Below are 16,620 nucleotides of genomic sequence, written 5' to 3'. Positions count from 1 at the left end.
AAAAAATTAAATGATTCATTTTGGTATTTAATTTAAAATAATAATTTTAAAAAATCTTGTTGTTGTTCTCCTAGTAAAGCAGGTTTGGTCCTCCATACACTGATCTGACTGGCTGCATTCCAAAGGTTCAGCGTTGTATTACATGACGCTCATCTATTTACTGAAAATGTTCATAAAACCAGAGCAAAATCAGGGAAAAGAAACAGTCTGACATTGTTCTGTCGGATAACAATCTAGCGATCACACCTTCAGTTAAGTTTAAACATTAGGACAGTTCAATCAATGCACCAAGAGCTTCTCCAACCCCAGCACTGCTGCTAAACCACCATGGTCTTCATAAGCTTTTGTTTTGGTATTTTATCCTCAAAAAATGTGTTTTGCTCGCCAAATGTTGGATATACTGAACTCTGGCACCAACTCTTGGCACAAGTTAGTAGTTGCTGGTTTGAAACTTGGAGAATGTGTGACACTTGATAATCGACACTTCAAAACAAAGTCTTTATGACTGACACGACTCCACCGACAGCTCTGAAGGACAAAATCTTAACAGGAGAAAACCAATCACTCCCTAAGAGCTTCGCCAGTGTTCATCGAACAACATACAACATGTGAATCACACAGGCTTAAAGCGTCTGAAGGTTTTCTCTTTGGTTAGGGCTGAGCTAACGGTTCCCCTCTGCTTCCAGTCTTTGTGCTAAGCTAGGCTAAACACATCACAGAGACTTGATCTGTTTCAGTGTCAGACTGTTCCTGTAACATCAGTCCCAGAAGTTGTGTGAGGTGGTTTCAGACATGTGACTGAACAAAGTGAGGTCAGATTTAGTGGTTAGTCCTCTCGCAGCAGGAATTCACACAGATGAGCTGTAACTGAAAGAGAGGAGCAATTAAAGCCACTGCTGAAGCTTTTATAGCTGCGAACAGAAGTGGGCCGTAAGAAGAGGACCGGTCCCCTAGTGTAGTGATGATTCCCTAAAATCAGTATTTTCACTGAGAGCGACTGAGGAGGTTAACAAACCTCCTCCCAGTACTGAAACTGCTCAACACGCTGCATCCTGTACAAAAGGTGCTTTAACAAATACTCTGTACTTGACGGCTGCATAAAGATATTTACATAATGCTAGAGAGTTATCTACATAGTGCCAGAGAGCACGAGCATGTGCTATCAACAAAGACGTCATCTAAATGCAATCACAACAATGATTCTATGTGTATGTACACACACATGTTTATGTAAAAGCGAGAATTTGGGTTGTTTTATTATTTTTCTCCACTTTTAAACATTGAATGCAACAATTTGGAGATAACAGATTTTCTCCAAACGTTTCCAGTTGTAAAGAATTCTCTCACAATCAGAAGAAATAAATGCGAGTTTGTCCCCTCCAGCTGTTTGTCTGCTGTAGAGTATTTAACTGTAGGTAAAACCCTGACAGCAGTTTTCTACTTAAAACAACTTGGCTTTGACCTTGTGTTCATGTCTTTGGGTTACTGAAGTCAGAGTTGTTACCTGATTTCATGGAAACATTTATTCAGCTCAGACTCTGGAACTTCTCTCTCAGATTTTTCACGATGCTCTTTTGGCCAGTTTCCATCTTCTGTCCAGAGTTTGATCTCGATCTCTGGGGCACGTCCTGAGCTGTAGAGGCTGCTGTTGCCTTGTCGAGCTCTTGAGGCTTTGCCGGCTCATTTTTGGCTTTTGCTTCCTCCCTCTGTTTATACTCATCGGACTCCTGATAGGCCCGGCAGCGGTCAATGACGGCCATGATGGAGATCTTCTCCCGGCTGGTCGGTGAACGGATCTGGACATAGCTGTCATCATCTTCTTCTTTGGGTTCTTTGGCTGCTCCTTTCCGCTCTGGACACTTCTCCATGATGATGATCTTGTGTTCGGGGTCGTTCAGTAGCGGTGCCTCAGCTGCGATGTAGTAACCATCGTACTTGCCATTTGCAACCTGGTCCTGGAGCTTCTGCAGCTCAGTCATTTGAGCCCCGCTCAGCCGAGGGTCCAAAGAATTGGCTCTGTGAAGCCGTTTGTTGCGTTCCTCCCGGCTGGTGTCCCGGCTACCTCGAGGCTTGTACGAAGGACCCTCGCTAGAAGCTCCGTCAGCGAGGGGGCTGGAGGAGCAGCTGGAGTGCCTCCTCAGACTGCCGTCAAACATCTGCTCTGGGATGGAGCGACTGCGGCTGACGGAAGTCTTCTGCGAGCCACCATGGTCGGAGTATTTGGAGCGGAGTTCACTGACGTCGGGCCAGTTGAAGCCCTCGACGGGAGGAGTAGGACTGAGGGGGCTGCGGGAGCGAGCCCGACCCGGGGAGACCCCCCTGGAGCCGCCTACAGAGCTGCACGTGGGGCCAGGGGTCGGAGATCGGGTCTGATCTATGGGACTCAGTGGCAGAGAGGTCGACTGCTTAGAAGAAACTAGCGGCAGAGTCAGGTTGGGTTTACCTGCAAAACATAAAACCAGTCATCAGCTTGAAGTATGATTTCAGTTTCTTTTTCTTTTTCTTTTTTTTTGATATTTGACAATTAATGTTTCAGACTTCATATTAGCAAACACAAACGACTCAAAACTAATAAAAATGAACAAAAATCAGACCAAAGCTGGAATAAACTGGAAAAAACAATGTTTTAAAGTGTTGTTTCTGTTTCTTCTCTTTTGACTTGTAAAATCAGGCAGCACTTTAAATTGAACCAGTCTGACCTGATAAGTTCTGCTTCCAGCTGATGCTGGCGGTACAATATACACAGACCCTAAAGGTAAATACACTGTTTTTATGTCAGGTAACATGATCAGATTGTTGAGAAAGCTGGCAGGCTGGACCACAGTGTTTATTTGAATGTCTAGTATTTGCTGAAGGCAGGGAAAGCTCAGACTGGCAGTATTTGCCAAATCCAAACTCTAACACTAAACAGGACGTCACTGTACCTGTACTCTCCTTCTCCTCGACCACACAGGCTAAGCTCTTCTTGGCGATCAGGAGGCCCTGACTTCGTTGTCGAACCACCGGTTTAGAGGTTTTGATTCGCTGGCTGTACTGACGGGCCAGATGGAGGACTTTGCTCTTCCCTGTGTCCATGTCGTCCAGCTGGTTTGAATCCTCACTCGGCCTTTCCCTCTCTGATTCTGCCCTCAGCTGGATGACCCGAGGCACCGGAGCCCTGAGGACGACGGCCTCTTCCCCAAACACCTTTAAGGCGTCCTTCAGACTTCCTGTCCGGTTCACCCCTGAGACCTTAGACTTGAGGGGTGAAGGACTGGTGGACTCCTCTGTGATGGTGCTGAGGTCAGATGCTGTGCTCTCTTGGTCACAGCACTTGGTGAGGTTAGAACCACCGGTCGCTCTGGAAATTCTTAGAGCTTCTCTGGATCGGTCTCGCCCTCCATCGTCACTCTGGGATTTGGTGATCTCTCGCTCCATCGCTTGCCAGATCTTGATCATTTCAGATGAAGGTCTGAAGTCTTCATCCTCAAATGGATTATCCTGCATGCTTTGAGACCTGGACCTGCGGCTTTCTCCTGAATCTTCTGGATCAGTGCTTCTCCCATCAGACTTCAAAGAGTCCAAGGATTCACTGGAGACCATGCGATCTGAGGCATCTGCGGGTAAAGCTGAGTGGGAGTCCACAGAGAAAGGGTCCAGACTGGTGGAGGGGTTTGTCTGGACGGTTTCATCCCTTGGGATGCTGTTGAGCCGGCTGACGGAGCTCCTGACCAGCCCAGTCGGGATGTATGTCAGACTCTCTCTGCGCTGGAGGCTAAAGGTGGCATCTTGGTTTCCGGCATTCTCATAGTAAGTCTTGATTTTCCCGATGAGCAGCTGGTCCTGCTTGGACAGGGTTGAGTCCCTTCTCCGCCGAATGCCTCTGTCAGCGTCAAAGAGGCTGTCGTCCCGAGGAGATAACATGGTCAAATCTGTCACACTGAAGGTCTCCACTGAATCAGAAGAGATACTGTTGAGCCGCAGGGGTCGGTCGGCTGGTTCGGCGCAGAGGCTGAGGCTGCTGCCGGTCCTGCTGGGTAACCGAGGTGAAGCACAGCCGAGAGATCGGGTGTCGTCCTGGGCCAGGCTGCCTCGCTTAATACTGTTGGTGAAGTGCTGAGCGATGGCGCTGGCTTTGTCGAGGACAGAGGATGGGAGGATGCTGGGCGATTTAAGCACCTTCTCTGCAGCCTCCTTCTCGTCCTCCTCCTCGGAGGATTCCCCGCTGCTCAACGTCTTTGAATCTGAATCTGGCGTGGCGGAGCATGGTTCCTCTGTGGGCTCTGGATCTTCTTCAGGCTTCAGTTCTTCTGACTTTTTAGCAGAAGCTGAGATCATGGGAGGATCCAGATCAGAAGACAATTCTGGTTTTGGGTTTTCTGGCTCAGATGTCTTCTCCTGTGGCAGCTCATCTACAGATGGCTGGAAAGGAAAGGAAAAAACATTATACACTAATGAGTCTGAGCGATATGATCACCTGTCAAGGATGCTACTGGATAGCACTGAATTACAGAAACTGGAAAACGGGAAGAAAACTTATATCAAATATAACGACTGCCTCAAACCTGTAAGTAATCAATCAAGCTTTTATTTACCTGCTCAGGTGTCGGTTCAGTTCCTCCTGGTTCATCTTCTTCAGGAAGTTGTCCATTTTCTTTGTTAGAGCTGCTTCCCTCTGTCTCCTTCAACAAAGAATACACAGGCAAGGCGTCAAATGATATCTTTAATACCAGCAGCCAAAAGGACGGAACAGAGTTTAAATATCATCAGATAAAGGCCACAAACAAACTCTCACGCTGCTAACTCATTCTCAAAGGGTCACTTCACTCAAAGTATGCTTTCTTGCAGAACTTCACACCAAACTCAACTCAAATGCAACAGAACACTGAGAGGCAGCAGCAAAAAAAAATCTTGTCCAGCTCAGCAACCTCAAACATTCAGTAATGTTTTGTTTTCAGCCCCACAGCAATAAAGTTAAACAACAAGCTGCAGGTCATATGCCTGAAAAAGCTCCAATAAAAACAAAAACACCACAAAACTAGCTGCAAAAGAGGTAATAAAAGCCATTGGACTTAGTTATCTGATACATTAAAGTAAACGTTTTGGGGAAATCCTTGTTTGCCAGCTTCTCCCAAATCAGATGTGTTTGTATTCAGTTCAGAAAGAGGTCAAGGAAGTGTTTAGCCTAGCTTAGCACAAACAGTTGAAGCAGAGGGAAACTGCTAGCTGAGCTCAATTACCCTCTTCTACAGCAGCACTGAGCCTTTTTCCATCTGATTTGTTTAATGCCTAATAACGTCTCATGGAAACATCACAACACTGGGATTAATGGCTTTGAGCAGCATGTTTGAAATGTAGCCAAACTGTGGGTGCCAGCGCTCACACAGCAGGGGGCGCTGCTGCACCGACTGTGCTGAATAAAATCCCTAACTAGCTTTGATAACAATTATGTTTGATGTAATGGCGTATACATCTTGAGGTGGTCTGCTCTGGGTGTTTTAAATTTTTTGATGCCTTCTGATCAGTTTTTTCTTTCTGTGTCAGAAAAACATAAAGCTGAAGATCACTTGTAAATCGTAAGCATCACGTTTCCTGCTGTCAGGATGCATTTACAGTCAGACATCAGAGGACCCTGAAATGAACCCTGAGGAACTCCACGTCAGCTAACCAGCAAGGTTAGTACGGAGCATAAACTGGACAAGCCAGGGTGCTGTGTGAGGTTGTAACTGGTTAAAAAAATAAAATAAAAAAACGCTGAAAAAACCCACAATGGATTTCTTTTTGGCACCTGTTCACTAAAAACAACATGCAAGTCTGATAGACTTAAGTTTAGGCTAACAGTTTCCCTGTGCTTCTAGTCTTTGTGTTAAGTTTGACTAAAACCATCCTGAACACAATGATTCAACTGAAACAATCAAATTTAAGAGAAGCTGAAAACAATTAGAGTCACACAACAGAACTCTCCCATTTTACTTCTTCAACTGTTGCGGCACTTTTGAGGACATAAAGGCTCCCGTAGCATCACCCTGCTGTGGTTTAGCGTGTTGAGCCCCAACATGCAGCTCGGCTGGTGTTAGTGCCACACATGAAGCCCATGCAGCAGTTACTGAGAGCTCCAGAGCAGCAGGAGTTATCGCTGTTATCCACTTAGTGTGTTACAGAGCTGGTGCAGGCCGGGTGGAGACGCAGGCGATGAAGACCAGGCTGGCAGCAGAAAGCCTCACCGTCCCCGTGGAGGAAAGGAAGGCCTGGACTGTGTAGTGCCAGCAGGAGATGGCAGCCAGAACAGAGCTGGCAAAGTCCTCTACCTGCTCGTCCTCCAGCAGAACCTCGTCCAACCGTCCCGCCTCATCATCCTCCTCTTCCTCGCTGCACATCAGTCGTTCCAGCGAGTCCTTCCTGCTGCCCAGCTCATCCCCGTCCTCCTCCTCCTGGGCGGGCCGGTCGGTCTCAGACTCCCCCAGGCTGCTGGATCCCAGTGTGCTGCTGCTGACGGCAGGCTGAAGCGAGCGCCTGTCACCCACTAACACCCCCTCGCTGTCGGAGTGCTGCAGGACGTCACACACCGCTCATCCTGAATGTGGTCTTTAAAACTAACGTGCTGCTTTGACGGCGAGGCTGCATCACAGAGCAGCCTGGCCGCTCAGTATGACATCCATTCATTTACAGTCAAATCACCAACAGATCACGAGTAAGTACACTTCACAGAGTCACAACAAAACACAGAACACCAGGATGTGTTGTGATACATAGAGGAGCAGCAGTAAGCAGAAATGTTACCGTTTGTGTTAAATCAGTTTGAGTCTTACCTGCAGGAGCGCTGAGAGTTCAACCCGAGAATCAGCAGCAAAGGAGGAAGAGCAGAAGAGGTGATTGGTTAAACACAGAGGGCACACAATAATGCGAGAGCTGACAGAACGCATCGTGTTCTAAATCTGTGTATATTAGCCTAATGTTCATCTGATACAGTAACACCATGACTGTAAGACATTTAAACATAACAAAAAGGAAGTTCTGAAGACTTTTCAGTGCTGAAAAGTAAGGACAATATTTTCTAGCCATTAGAATTTCAGAAATCAATTGTCTGAAAAAAAAAAGGCTTTGTAAGCCTTTTATGAATCCATTAATAGTTTCTGTCAGATTTTAAAACTAAAACATCAAATATGTTCTCTTTGAGCTTCTAAAATGTCACAGGGCAGTAAAGGAAGCATCACGATGCTCTGTGGAAGCCAGCTGTAGTAGTGTTCACTATTTTCAGACAATTTAGGGACAAAGTAATTGATTAATCACTCAAGAAAACAATCACAAGCCGCAGCTTTGGTATTTTCTCATTTTTATGTTCTGACTTTGTATATTTAAATTTGAACTGTTCTCTGACATGAATTTGTATTGTGTTGTTCAATGTATTTTTTTCATATCTGTTATTGTTTATTGATTCTAATGTTGGTATTGTACTTGTTTTCCAGTCATATTCACCGATCCTGACTTGCATGAGAAGTGCATGTGTATACATACAGTCTGGTTGGTGATGGTGATAGTATTCCTGTATAAAGCACTGGGCTTTAATGGTGCATGTTTGGGGCACATATTTTGGGCCTTGTGGATTTTTTCTTATAGATTCTTGTTTCAATAATAAAATCTAAAAAAATTGTAAAAAACTGCTGTGCATTGTGTCACAGATTCAAAGTGATGAGCTCTGCTGTCAGAAACTCGTAGACTAACTCTAGTTTCCTTTAAATGCAGCTTTTAATTTTAACATGAAACCATCAAAGACAAAGTGATGGAATCTTAGATGTTGGAACATTTGTGAACACAACTAAACAGCTATTAAAAAATCTGATGTTTCCTGGTTGCTGGCAGACAAAAAAAAACAAAACATCGATCAACAGAAGCTCCAGAAAAGGCCTTCTGGAGGATTAATATAGAAACTACATTATTTTTACCTTTGGAGTTTTTCAGTTGTTTGATTGGCTCTGGAAAGAAAACAAAACAGAGTAAACAGTTACCAAAAAATATGAATGCAACACGCTGGTCAGTAATTGGATCGTTCTGAGTGGTCACCTGACTGTCGACGGCCGTGACGGGCATCTCGTGGAAACTCGTCAGACTGGCAGGACAGAGCTTTCTTCAGGCGCTCAGGACTGTAACGATACTTGGGAGGGTCTGCGGGAAAACAGCAGCATGATTGACAGCAACAGGAAAAAAACAAAGTGTGGTTTCATCCCGCTTGCTTTCAGTTTTTATTGCTTTTCTCTGAATGTATACAAAATCCTTACAAGCAGGATAGATTTGTACTTACAGATGGAATCCATTTCCAGGATGGCCTCTTTAGCCTGAAACACACAACAGACGTCTTCTGTTACGAGTGTCTACACTACTCAGACTGCTGTGTCTACTGGTTTTACTGGTCCCTGACCTTCTGTGGGATGATGGCGTGGTGGTTTTCCAGAATGATGCGTTTGATGTGATGAGCCCACAGCTTCTTTTCTTCCACCGTCTTCGCCTGAAATGTGGAAACAAGTAATGAGCAACAACTGTTTAATCAGATCAGTTGGTGACTGAGCCACATGAAGTCGGCCCAGCTAAATTAGCTGTAGCATCACTAATCTGCTGGCTGCTTTCTCAATTAATGGTTTTGTCGGTAAAATGTGTTGTTTAAGAGACATCCAGTTTACTATGATGTATGGCCAAAAAACAGCATCAAATCCTCCTATTTAAAAACCTGCAAACAGCAAATATTTGACATCTTTAATTAAAAAATAACAACACAATTACTGGATTATCATCACAGTGGCAGATTATTTTCTATCAATTAGCTAATCAAGTCTGCACACACAGCAAACTGCTTATTTCCTCTCTGTGAGCATTCAGTGTTCTTCTACTTGTTTAGGGTTAGGGTTTATCAGCTAGAATAAACAGAAATCAATAAAATGTTTAATCAATTTATTGTAGCAGCACTAAAATAAGCGTTTTAGTGATTACCTGTATACACATAATTATCTACCTATAAACATATGCACACATACACACTTTTCATATACAGTTGAAACCAGAAGTTTACATACATTGTATAAAAAGACACAAATCCTTTTTTTCTCACTGTCTGACATTAAATCAGACTAAACTTTTCCTGTTTTAGGTCAGTTAGGATTACCAAAATTATTTCTATTTGCTAAATGCCAGAATAATGAGAGAGAGATAGAATTTTTTTATTACTTTCTTCAAAGCCAGAAGTTTCCATCAACTAAGATGCCTTCAAACTATTTGGGAAAGCTCAGATGGTGATGTCATGGCGTTGGAAGCTTTTGATAGGTTAATTTGAGTTAATTGGAGGCACACCTCAAACACACTGCTTCCTGTTGTGACAACGAGAAAATCTAAAGAAATCTGTTAAGGAAGAGAACCGTGGAGTCCTGCCCCGACATGAAAGGATATTCAGAGAGGAAGAAGACATTACTCCAGAAGAAACATCAAAAAGACAGATTACAGTTTGTAAATGCACACAGTGACAAAGACCTTAATTTCTGGAGACATGTCCTGTGGTCTGATGAAACTAAAACTGAACTGTTTGGCCTTAATGACCATCGTTACATTTGGAGGTAAAAGGGGGAAGCTTGAAGCCTGAGAACACCATCCCAACTGTGAAGCACGGGGGTGGCAGCATCATGTTGTGGGGGTGTTTAGCTGCAGGAGGGACTGGTGCACTTCACAGAATAGATGGCATCATGAGGAGAGAACATTATATGGAAATATTGAAGCAACGTCTCAAGACATCAGCCAGGAAGTTAAAGCTTTGGCACTAATGGGTCTTCAGATGGACAATGACTCTAAACATACCACCAGATTAGTTACAAAGAAGCTTCAGGACAACAAAGTCCATGTTTTGGAGTGGCCATCACAAAGCCCTGATCTCAATCCTGGAGAACATTAGTGGGCAGAGCTGCGATCAAGGCAGCCAACAAACCTGACTCAGTTCCACCAGTTCTGTCGGAGGAATGGGTCAGAATTCATCAAACTATTGTGAGAAGCTTGTGGAAGGAAACCCAAAACATTTGACCCAAGTCATACAGTTTAAAGGCAACGCTACCAAATACTGAGGAAATGAATGTAACCTAAAATTCTGTCCTCTGATTAACTCGAGTTATTTCGTCTTTGCCGCACTCCTGCTCCTCTTCCATATTGACAGAAATAACTTCATGCAGATACAACTAGATATTTTAAAGTAGTAGTTTTCTAAAATAGTTTGAAACTGAGGGATATGGGCAGCAAATACAACAGGATGTAAACTGTCATCCTCACATTACCTTTGGAGTGAAGCTGGTTGTTGGCAGGTGGAGAGCGACTCACCTGGACAGTGTGAGGCTGTTTGGGGTGTTTGTAATGTGTGACGCTGAAGCTCAGAGAGTCTTTGGCGCTTTCAATCAGCATCAGAGTGGAGGACTTGAAACACAGAGAGAGAAATAAAATTCAACATCTGCTTCTAAAAACCTGTGGGACAAACAGAACTAAGATGTCAGTTGGCATGTTTGTTGCTGTTGCTTACAGAGATGTGTGTCTTGTAGACGTAGTGCTCTCCGCGGCGTTTGGTGATGAGCAGCATGCGGTCGAACAGGAAGAGCGTTCTCTCATTTTTGGCCCGATGAACCTTAAAGGTTCCCTCCAGAACCAGTTCTCCGTATGTGGTGAGGTCAGGACCTTTCCAGTTCAGCAGCAATGACTGAACCTCCTGAAAAAAAGATACAGAAACAGTCAGTTGGTTTTCCTCTGGAGCTATTTACCTTCTGTGCTCTGAATGTTAATTAGGATGGCTGAACTGAACCCTGAATATCAACTTGTGAGGTTACAGCTAGCCTACGTTTAGCTTAACATCCTAAAAAGAGAAAAATCCCTGCCAAAACTACAAGTTGTTCTGACTCACAGAACAGATGTGTGTCAGATCCCATTTTCTTGATCAAAATAGTTCTGTTGTTTCATTATAACAGGACATCTCAGTTGTGGCTAAGTAAAATATGGTGCTTGATGTAATGAAGCATCTAAAAATAAATTCATTTTCTTTCAAATCTGTCATAGTTAGGAAAGCCCTCACTTTGATCTGAAGAAATAAATCAGCATATTCAACTTCGGTCTAATCTGGCGAAAAATTATTGTGTATTTTGGTTTTGTGTAGCCCAATTTTAGATAGATATAAAGTTAAATGGTATTGTATTTATCTACTACTCCCACATTTATTATTAATATTATTATTATTATTTACACAAGAACCACTGATTGCTTTTAGTTTTGTCAGTAACAGTATTTTTTCTTTCCCTGTCCACTGTGTGTTTGTGTCAATCATGCAACTATCCTGATATAAATAAAGTTTTATTGAATTCAGAAAACAGCACGCGATCTGTAAATATAAGACAATAAATAAATGTTCTGTAAAAAGAAACATGGAAAAGAAAAACAACAGTGGACCCACGACTGAATCCTGTGGAACTCCACTGATAAATGTTAAATGTTGTGTCTTTTTAGTCAGTCAGCTCGTCAGATATCCATCGTGCATCCACCTGGTTTATTCAGTAAAATTGTGCAATTAATGATGCAGATTAATTCAGTAATTTAGGTGTCTAAATTTAACAGTTCAAGTTAGTGACCTGCAGTCTGACGGCGTGCTCGTGTTTCCTCTTCATGTCATTGATGTACCAAGCCACTCCTGTCATGGTGTAGATGGCCTCCTCCACCACCTCGTAACCCTCCTCCTCTGGGTCAAAGTGCTTCGCTATCTCCTAAACAACACAATTACAAACAATAACAATCAACCTGAAGTCAGAATGAAAACAACAGTTTTTATGCAGATGTTTGTGTGAACTGTGAGGATACTTAAAGTTTAGTAACCTGAGCAGAAAAGGTTATCTCATGCATGCTTAAGATACATTTATACAACATATTTATACAGTTTTAAATGTAGGTGTTATCGGCCGTCAGGTGTACTGGTGTGGTACCTGGAGCAGCAGGTGGTATTTAAGGATCCTCTGAACAGGTTTGAGCAGGTATGAACCCAAAGGCAGCGATCGCTTCAACGACCCCTGACGCTCCCGGAAAAACTTTGCCAGAGATTTATTCCGCATGCACTCCGTCAGGGCAGCGACTGAACTGCAGCCGGTGGGAGAACGAACAAGTGTAAACAGAGAGAGAAGGTTGTTAAAAATGTATGTGTGCAAGAAAAAAAAAAAACGTGTTAACATGTAAAAAACTGGTGCAAACAGAAAAAGAACAAGTATGGACAGGTGACCAAGTACAGAGCAGGTGCGAGCAAGAAGAAACAGGTATCACTGTGATTATCTTCTTTGAACTGGTGCACCTCCACACGTTGCACCCTTGTAAATAACTCCAGTTCTATGGTTCTTATTTAAACTTAACTTAATTCTTCACTGCACAATATCTTTTGCTTCTGCGTTGCACGACTACAGTTACTTTTATTTTTACTTTTATTTTTAATTCCTTGTATTGTGCAAACTATATCTGGCAATAAATCTGTTTCTGATTCTGATTCCAAACAAAACAAATGAACTTAAAAATGGGCTACTTTGGCCCCGATGTCTATATTTGCTCTGTGGTTTATCATTTTGGTTACACAAGCCCAATTAATAAAGAAGAGGATGTTGGGATGATGGAACGTTAAATATGTTACACATAAATAAAGGAAGGCATTCAAAAATGTTGATACTACGATTTTAAGTTTTTACTACAAATGTATATCAGTTCCAAATAATGGCTGTGGGCCCTTTATGACCGCTAATAACCCACATCAGAACCAGCCCTGAATAAACATAACAGCTGATGTCAGTATAACATGACACCATTTAGCACAACAACATCACACACTAACATCAGATGAATCCAGCAGACTGTCAGGACTTACTTGGGGTAGTTGGTGCAGTACTGCGTGTAGATTTCAAAGTACTCGCTCTGAAACGACAGCATCAGATCAAGATATTTATGAACTCTGGTCTGTGGTCACGGTTTCATCTTAAACTTTGATATTGAATTGAAGACGCCTCCAGCGACCTTCATCACTCTCACCTTCATGACGAAGCACCTGGCGACTGCAACGGGATCGTTGTCGCACAGGTCGAGAGCCTGAAGCAGCTCACTGTGAACAGGAAACACAATCACCATGACGACAACTATAACAATCGGCAAAACCTCCCATCCCCACTGCTGCTGAGGTCGTATACAAAGACTCTTCGCTTCATTTCTCTGACCTTCATACAACAACAGAACAAGGTTTTCACATCTGAGTGTTTCCTTTTAGCATTTTCCATTGATGAATAGTCACAGTCGGGATTTCAGTGTTCTGTGTTATTGTTGTTTTAACTGAAATCATGACTGATGACATTCAGACATGAGATTTCAGATTTTATTTTCACCTGTTGAACTCGTAGATGTCCTCGATGTTCCCAAAGAGAGAACAGACCTGCTCGGGACGGATCGATAAATCAGACTGATCAATGATGTGAGCCAGGTAGTCCTGCAGGAGGAGGAAAGGAAAGGAAAGGAAAGGAAAGGAAAGGAAAGGAAAGGAAAGGAAAGGAAAGGAAAGGATGACAATATAAACAAAGCAAAGAGGGGAAATGAGGGAGGAACAAAGAAGAGAATGAAGGAAAAAGAGGAGGGAGGTGAGGAGGAGGAAAGAAGAGAGAAAGAATTAGATGACAGTTATTAAAAAATTGCAATTTAATTAAATGAAATGATGAGGATAAATCTGGTTTTGTGTGTCAGTATAAATCAGTTTTTCTTCAACAATGTCTTTGGTTGTCCAGCAGGTGGCAGACTGAGCTCTGTGTGATCAATACCACTGTAATCTGATTACTTCTGGCTCAATAAGTAAGTGTGTTTGTTTGTGGTGCTCGGTTAAACGGCTAAACATCAGCTGCAGGCTTTAAAGACTTGATTTCTTACCTTCAGTTTATAAATTATGAGTTTATGATATTATGACTAGAAGTTATTATAAATGGCTGCATGGATTATAATTCATTTATTTATAAGTGACTGCAGTTGAGTATTTGAAGTTAATCAGATGTGTTTATTTATCAAGGGAACTTATGTCTTACGATAAGTACATTTTTACGTTTCCTTTAAATGTAGAAAAAACTGACAACTCAGCAACAATAAACAGAACTTCATTCGGATTATTTCACATATTTAAAAACTTGGACATCAATTATACTGCACACATCTTTATTTTTAAATATTTATTGATGAGTTCTGTTAAATACTTATCAAATACATTTTAACTCATACCCACACATGCTGATATTAAAGATGGTTAAGATGTACAATTCTATCCTGTTGTATTGTATACAGCAAATACAGAATATAGTCAATAAAAAAATAGAGTTTAAGTGCTTATTTTAAATAAAATAAAATGCTGTAGTATTTTCTCATGGTCCATTGAATATATATCGGATTCGTATTTGCTCTGGGTTCAGGTCCGTCTGTGATCCTGGCTGTTACATAAGCAGCTAATCTGGTTGCTGCAGAACGTCTTAACCTGTTAATTATAGTCGGTGACGATGCATCTCTGCCAGGTTACTCTGACACTACGAGTTGTCCTCTGTCTCCTGAGTGCAGGTGTCCATCAAATCTGACCTGGAGTCAGTCTTAAGGGCCGTCCCCACCAAGAACAACTATAACTGTTACGAATGTGGTACCTATAAGGATAATGCAGGTCTGAGAATTCATGCTGTGTAAGCAAACGCTGCGTTAGATACTGATGCCCTGTTTCTGCTGTACAATGCACAGAAAAAGAAGCCCAGGACGGGTGTGGATTTAACAAAAGTCTCCAAAAACAAGAGCAGTTTGGAGACTCTCTGTTTGCAAGCTCATGTTTTTTGATGACAAACTCTATTGGTGCTTAAATATGAATCTACATCAGTTTGATGATATAAGGATTGTTTTACCTGACATGTGGAACAAACACACCTCTGTGCTCCTGATTGCTATAGTTCATACATTACTCAACCATTTCTTAACTTTTTGTCTTACAGGAAGGAAGGAAAATGAAGTCCTTCATAAATGTTGAATCTACTATTTATGGCCAGGACGTGTTTTATCGGCTGTCAGTGTTTTGTGAACGATACCACGTGCCACTGTTACTGGGGTTACGGTTGTGATGAGAACTGCACCATCCTCTTGAGTTAGAATGATTTTTACAACAATATATTCATAGTTAATTGCATAGTCATCATGTTTGGTGCGGGCGGCCCTTTCTCAGTGAATTGTGCGTATATATTATTTAAACACTGTAACAGACAACACAACACCAGAGGGGTACTGTGCCATTTGGTGACTCACCTCTACGATCATACGCAGATCTCTGACGTACATCCTCTCCGTCTCAATGATCTCCATGACGACACGGTCCAGGTAGGTCAGCTGAGGGTTGGGCGCCATGCTGGCGCTGATGAATGGCGACACCTGCTGCCGACGGCTGGAGGCTCGACTTGTCGTCCGCTCTTTGTTGTTGTTATTGTTGTTGTGAATGAAGCTCCGCCCCTTCCTGCTAGGCTGTGGGGTCGTCCCCTCAGTCTCTGCAGCGCCCCCAGCGGGGCTCAGGTCCAGGTTGATGTCGGGGTCAGAGGATGTGGCGGACGACGGAGGGGGGGCTAGGTTGTCGTCTCTGGAGGATCCAGAGCCCGAGGACAGCGTGGAGATCAGGCTCACCGGGCGCCGGTCAGATGCCAGCAGGTCGGAGGAGTCGGAGGGCGTGGCTGACGGAGCGCGCTCATCACTGCTGATGGAGGCAGTGGACAGACGGGGGGACTCTGGGGAGGGGGCAGAGTAATGACGTCACTGAAAACAAACCAGTTCTGTACTATTGTGTCGGATAACACTGTAACCATCAGGTCAAACTACGAATGACAACACTGAACTCAAAACAACGTTTATCCAGCAGATCATTTGAAGAGTTCATTTTCAAAAACAGATGACTCCATTTTTGTAGATTTTCAGAAAATTTATTTTTTCTGTTTGCTTGAGATAATATCAATCAAACTGAAGTTGAGTGGATTTGACTCAGAAGAAATGACAAAAATAGAAGTTTGATTGATATTGTCTCAGGTAGACGATGGAAAAGTGGGTTTTCTGAGGGTTTGTGAAGATGGAGTTATCTTTTGTTGCAAATGATCTCTTCGTTTAAACAGGCAGGTTTAGTTCAGAGATGACCACTGAGCTTCTCCTACTCAGACTTTCACAAGAAAAGCTGTCAGGGAGACGTTAGAGCACAAATAGATGGTCATGTTTGTCTACAGGGGGCTCTCAAAGGCAGACTCTAAGGAGTTTGTTTTTTGTTCCTGAAGTTGACAGTTTGACTAAAACTGTTAAGAAAGAGAACACGATGTCACCACAGCGAGATTATTAATATCATTACTGATGTTTTATCTGTGAGATGAACCTCCCTGAGTTGAAGATAAACACGTAGGAAGAGATAAAGAAATTTCTGACATCCCCTCAGACAGTGAATCATCTGCAGTTTTTAAACATCTGGACTCTTTCAGGTTTCTGTTATCTCCTAAACACAGCTGAGGAATTTCAAGAATCCATACATGTTCATATTTTTTTACTGTGAAGAAACAGGAGGCCAAATTTCCACTTTTT

General features: G+C 42.7%; 1 protein-coding gene across 4 annotated transcripts in view; it reads right to left on the bottom strand.

Moving 5' to 3' along the window:
* The window catches only part of LOC103368662 (pleckstrin homology domain-containing family G member 3), a 48,907-nt gene continuing 32,287 nt past the window's right edge, over positions 1-16,620 (bottom strand). For 2 of the 4 annotated variants that reach the window (XM_008297095.1, XM_008297093.1), the window contains 17 exons: positions 15,319-15,788; positions 13,392-13,492; positions 13,045-13,114; positions 12,884-12,930; positions 11,964-12,114; positions 11,616-11,747; positions 10,523-10,705; positions 10,327-10,419; positions 8,396-8,482; positions 8,279-8,312; positions 8,041-8,142; positions 7,923-7,952; positions 6,789-6,799; positions 6,204-6,527; positions 4,575-4,661; positions 2,925-4,401; positions 1-2,443 (listed from right to left, as the gene is read on the bottom strand). In XM_008297095.1, coding sequence (XP_008295317.1) covers positions 1,527-2,443; positions 2,925-4,401; positions 4,575-4,661; positions 6,204-6,527; positions 6,789-6,799; positions 7,923-7,952; positions 8,041-8,142; positions 8,279-8,312; positions 8,396-8,482; positions 10,327-10,419; positions 10,523-10,705; positions 11,616-11,747; positions 11,964-12,114; positions 12,884-12,930; positions 13,045-13,114; positions 13,392-13,492; positions 15,319-15,788 — 4,316 coding nt within the window. In that variant the 3' untranslated portion in view covers positions 1-1,526. The remainder of the gene's footprint in view (positions 2,444-2,924; positions 4,402-4,574; positions 4,662-6,203; positions 6,528-6,788; positions 6,800-7,922; positions 7,953-8,040; positions 8,143-8,278; positions 8,313-8,395; positions 8,483-10,326; positions 10,420-10,522; positions 10,706-11,615; positions 11,748-11,963; positions 12,115-12,883; positions 12,931-13,044; positions 13,115-13,391; positions 13,493-15,318; positions 15,789-16,620) is intronic. The other 2 variants (XM_008297094.1, XM_008297096.1) reach the window with 2 other exon arrangements.

The sequence above is a fragment of the Stegastes partitus genome, unplaced genomic scaffold (genome assembly GCF_000690725.1).
Source record: "Stegastes partitus isolate 25-593 unplaced genomic scaffold, Stegastes_partitus-1.0.2 Scaffold1185, whole genome shotgun sequence".
Classification (NCBI taxonomy): domain Eukaryota; kingdom Metazoa; phylum Chordata; class Actinopteri; family Pomacentridae; genus Stegastes; species Stegastes partitus.
Note: the sequence above shows the minus strand (reverse complement) of the source record. Positions and strands in the feature narration are given on the sequence as shown.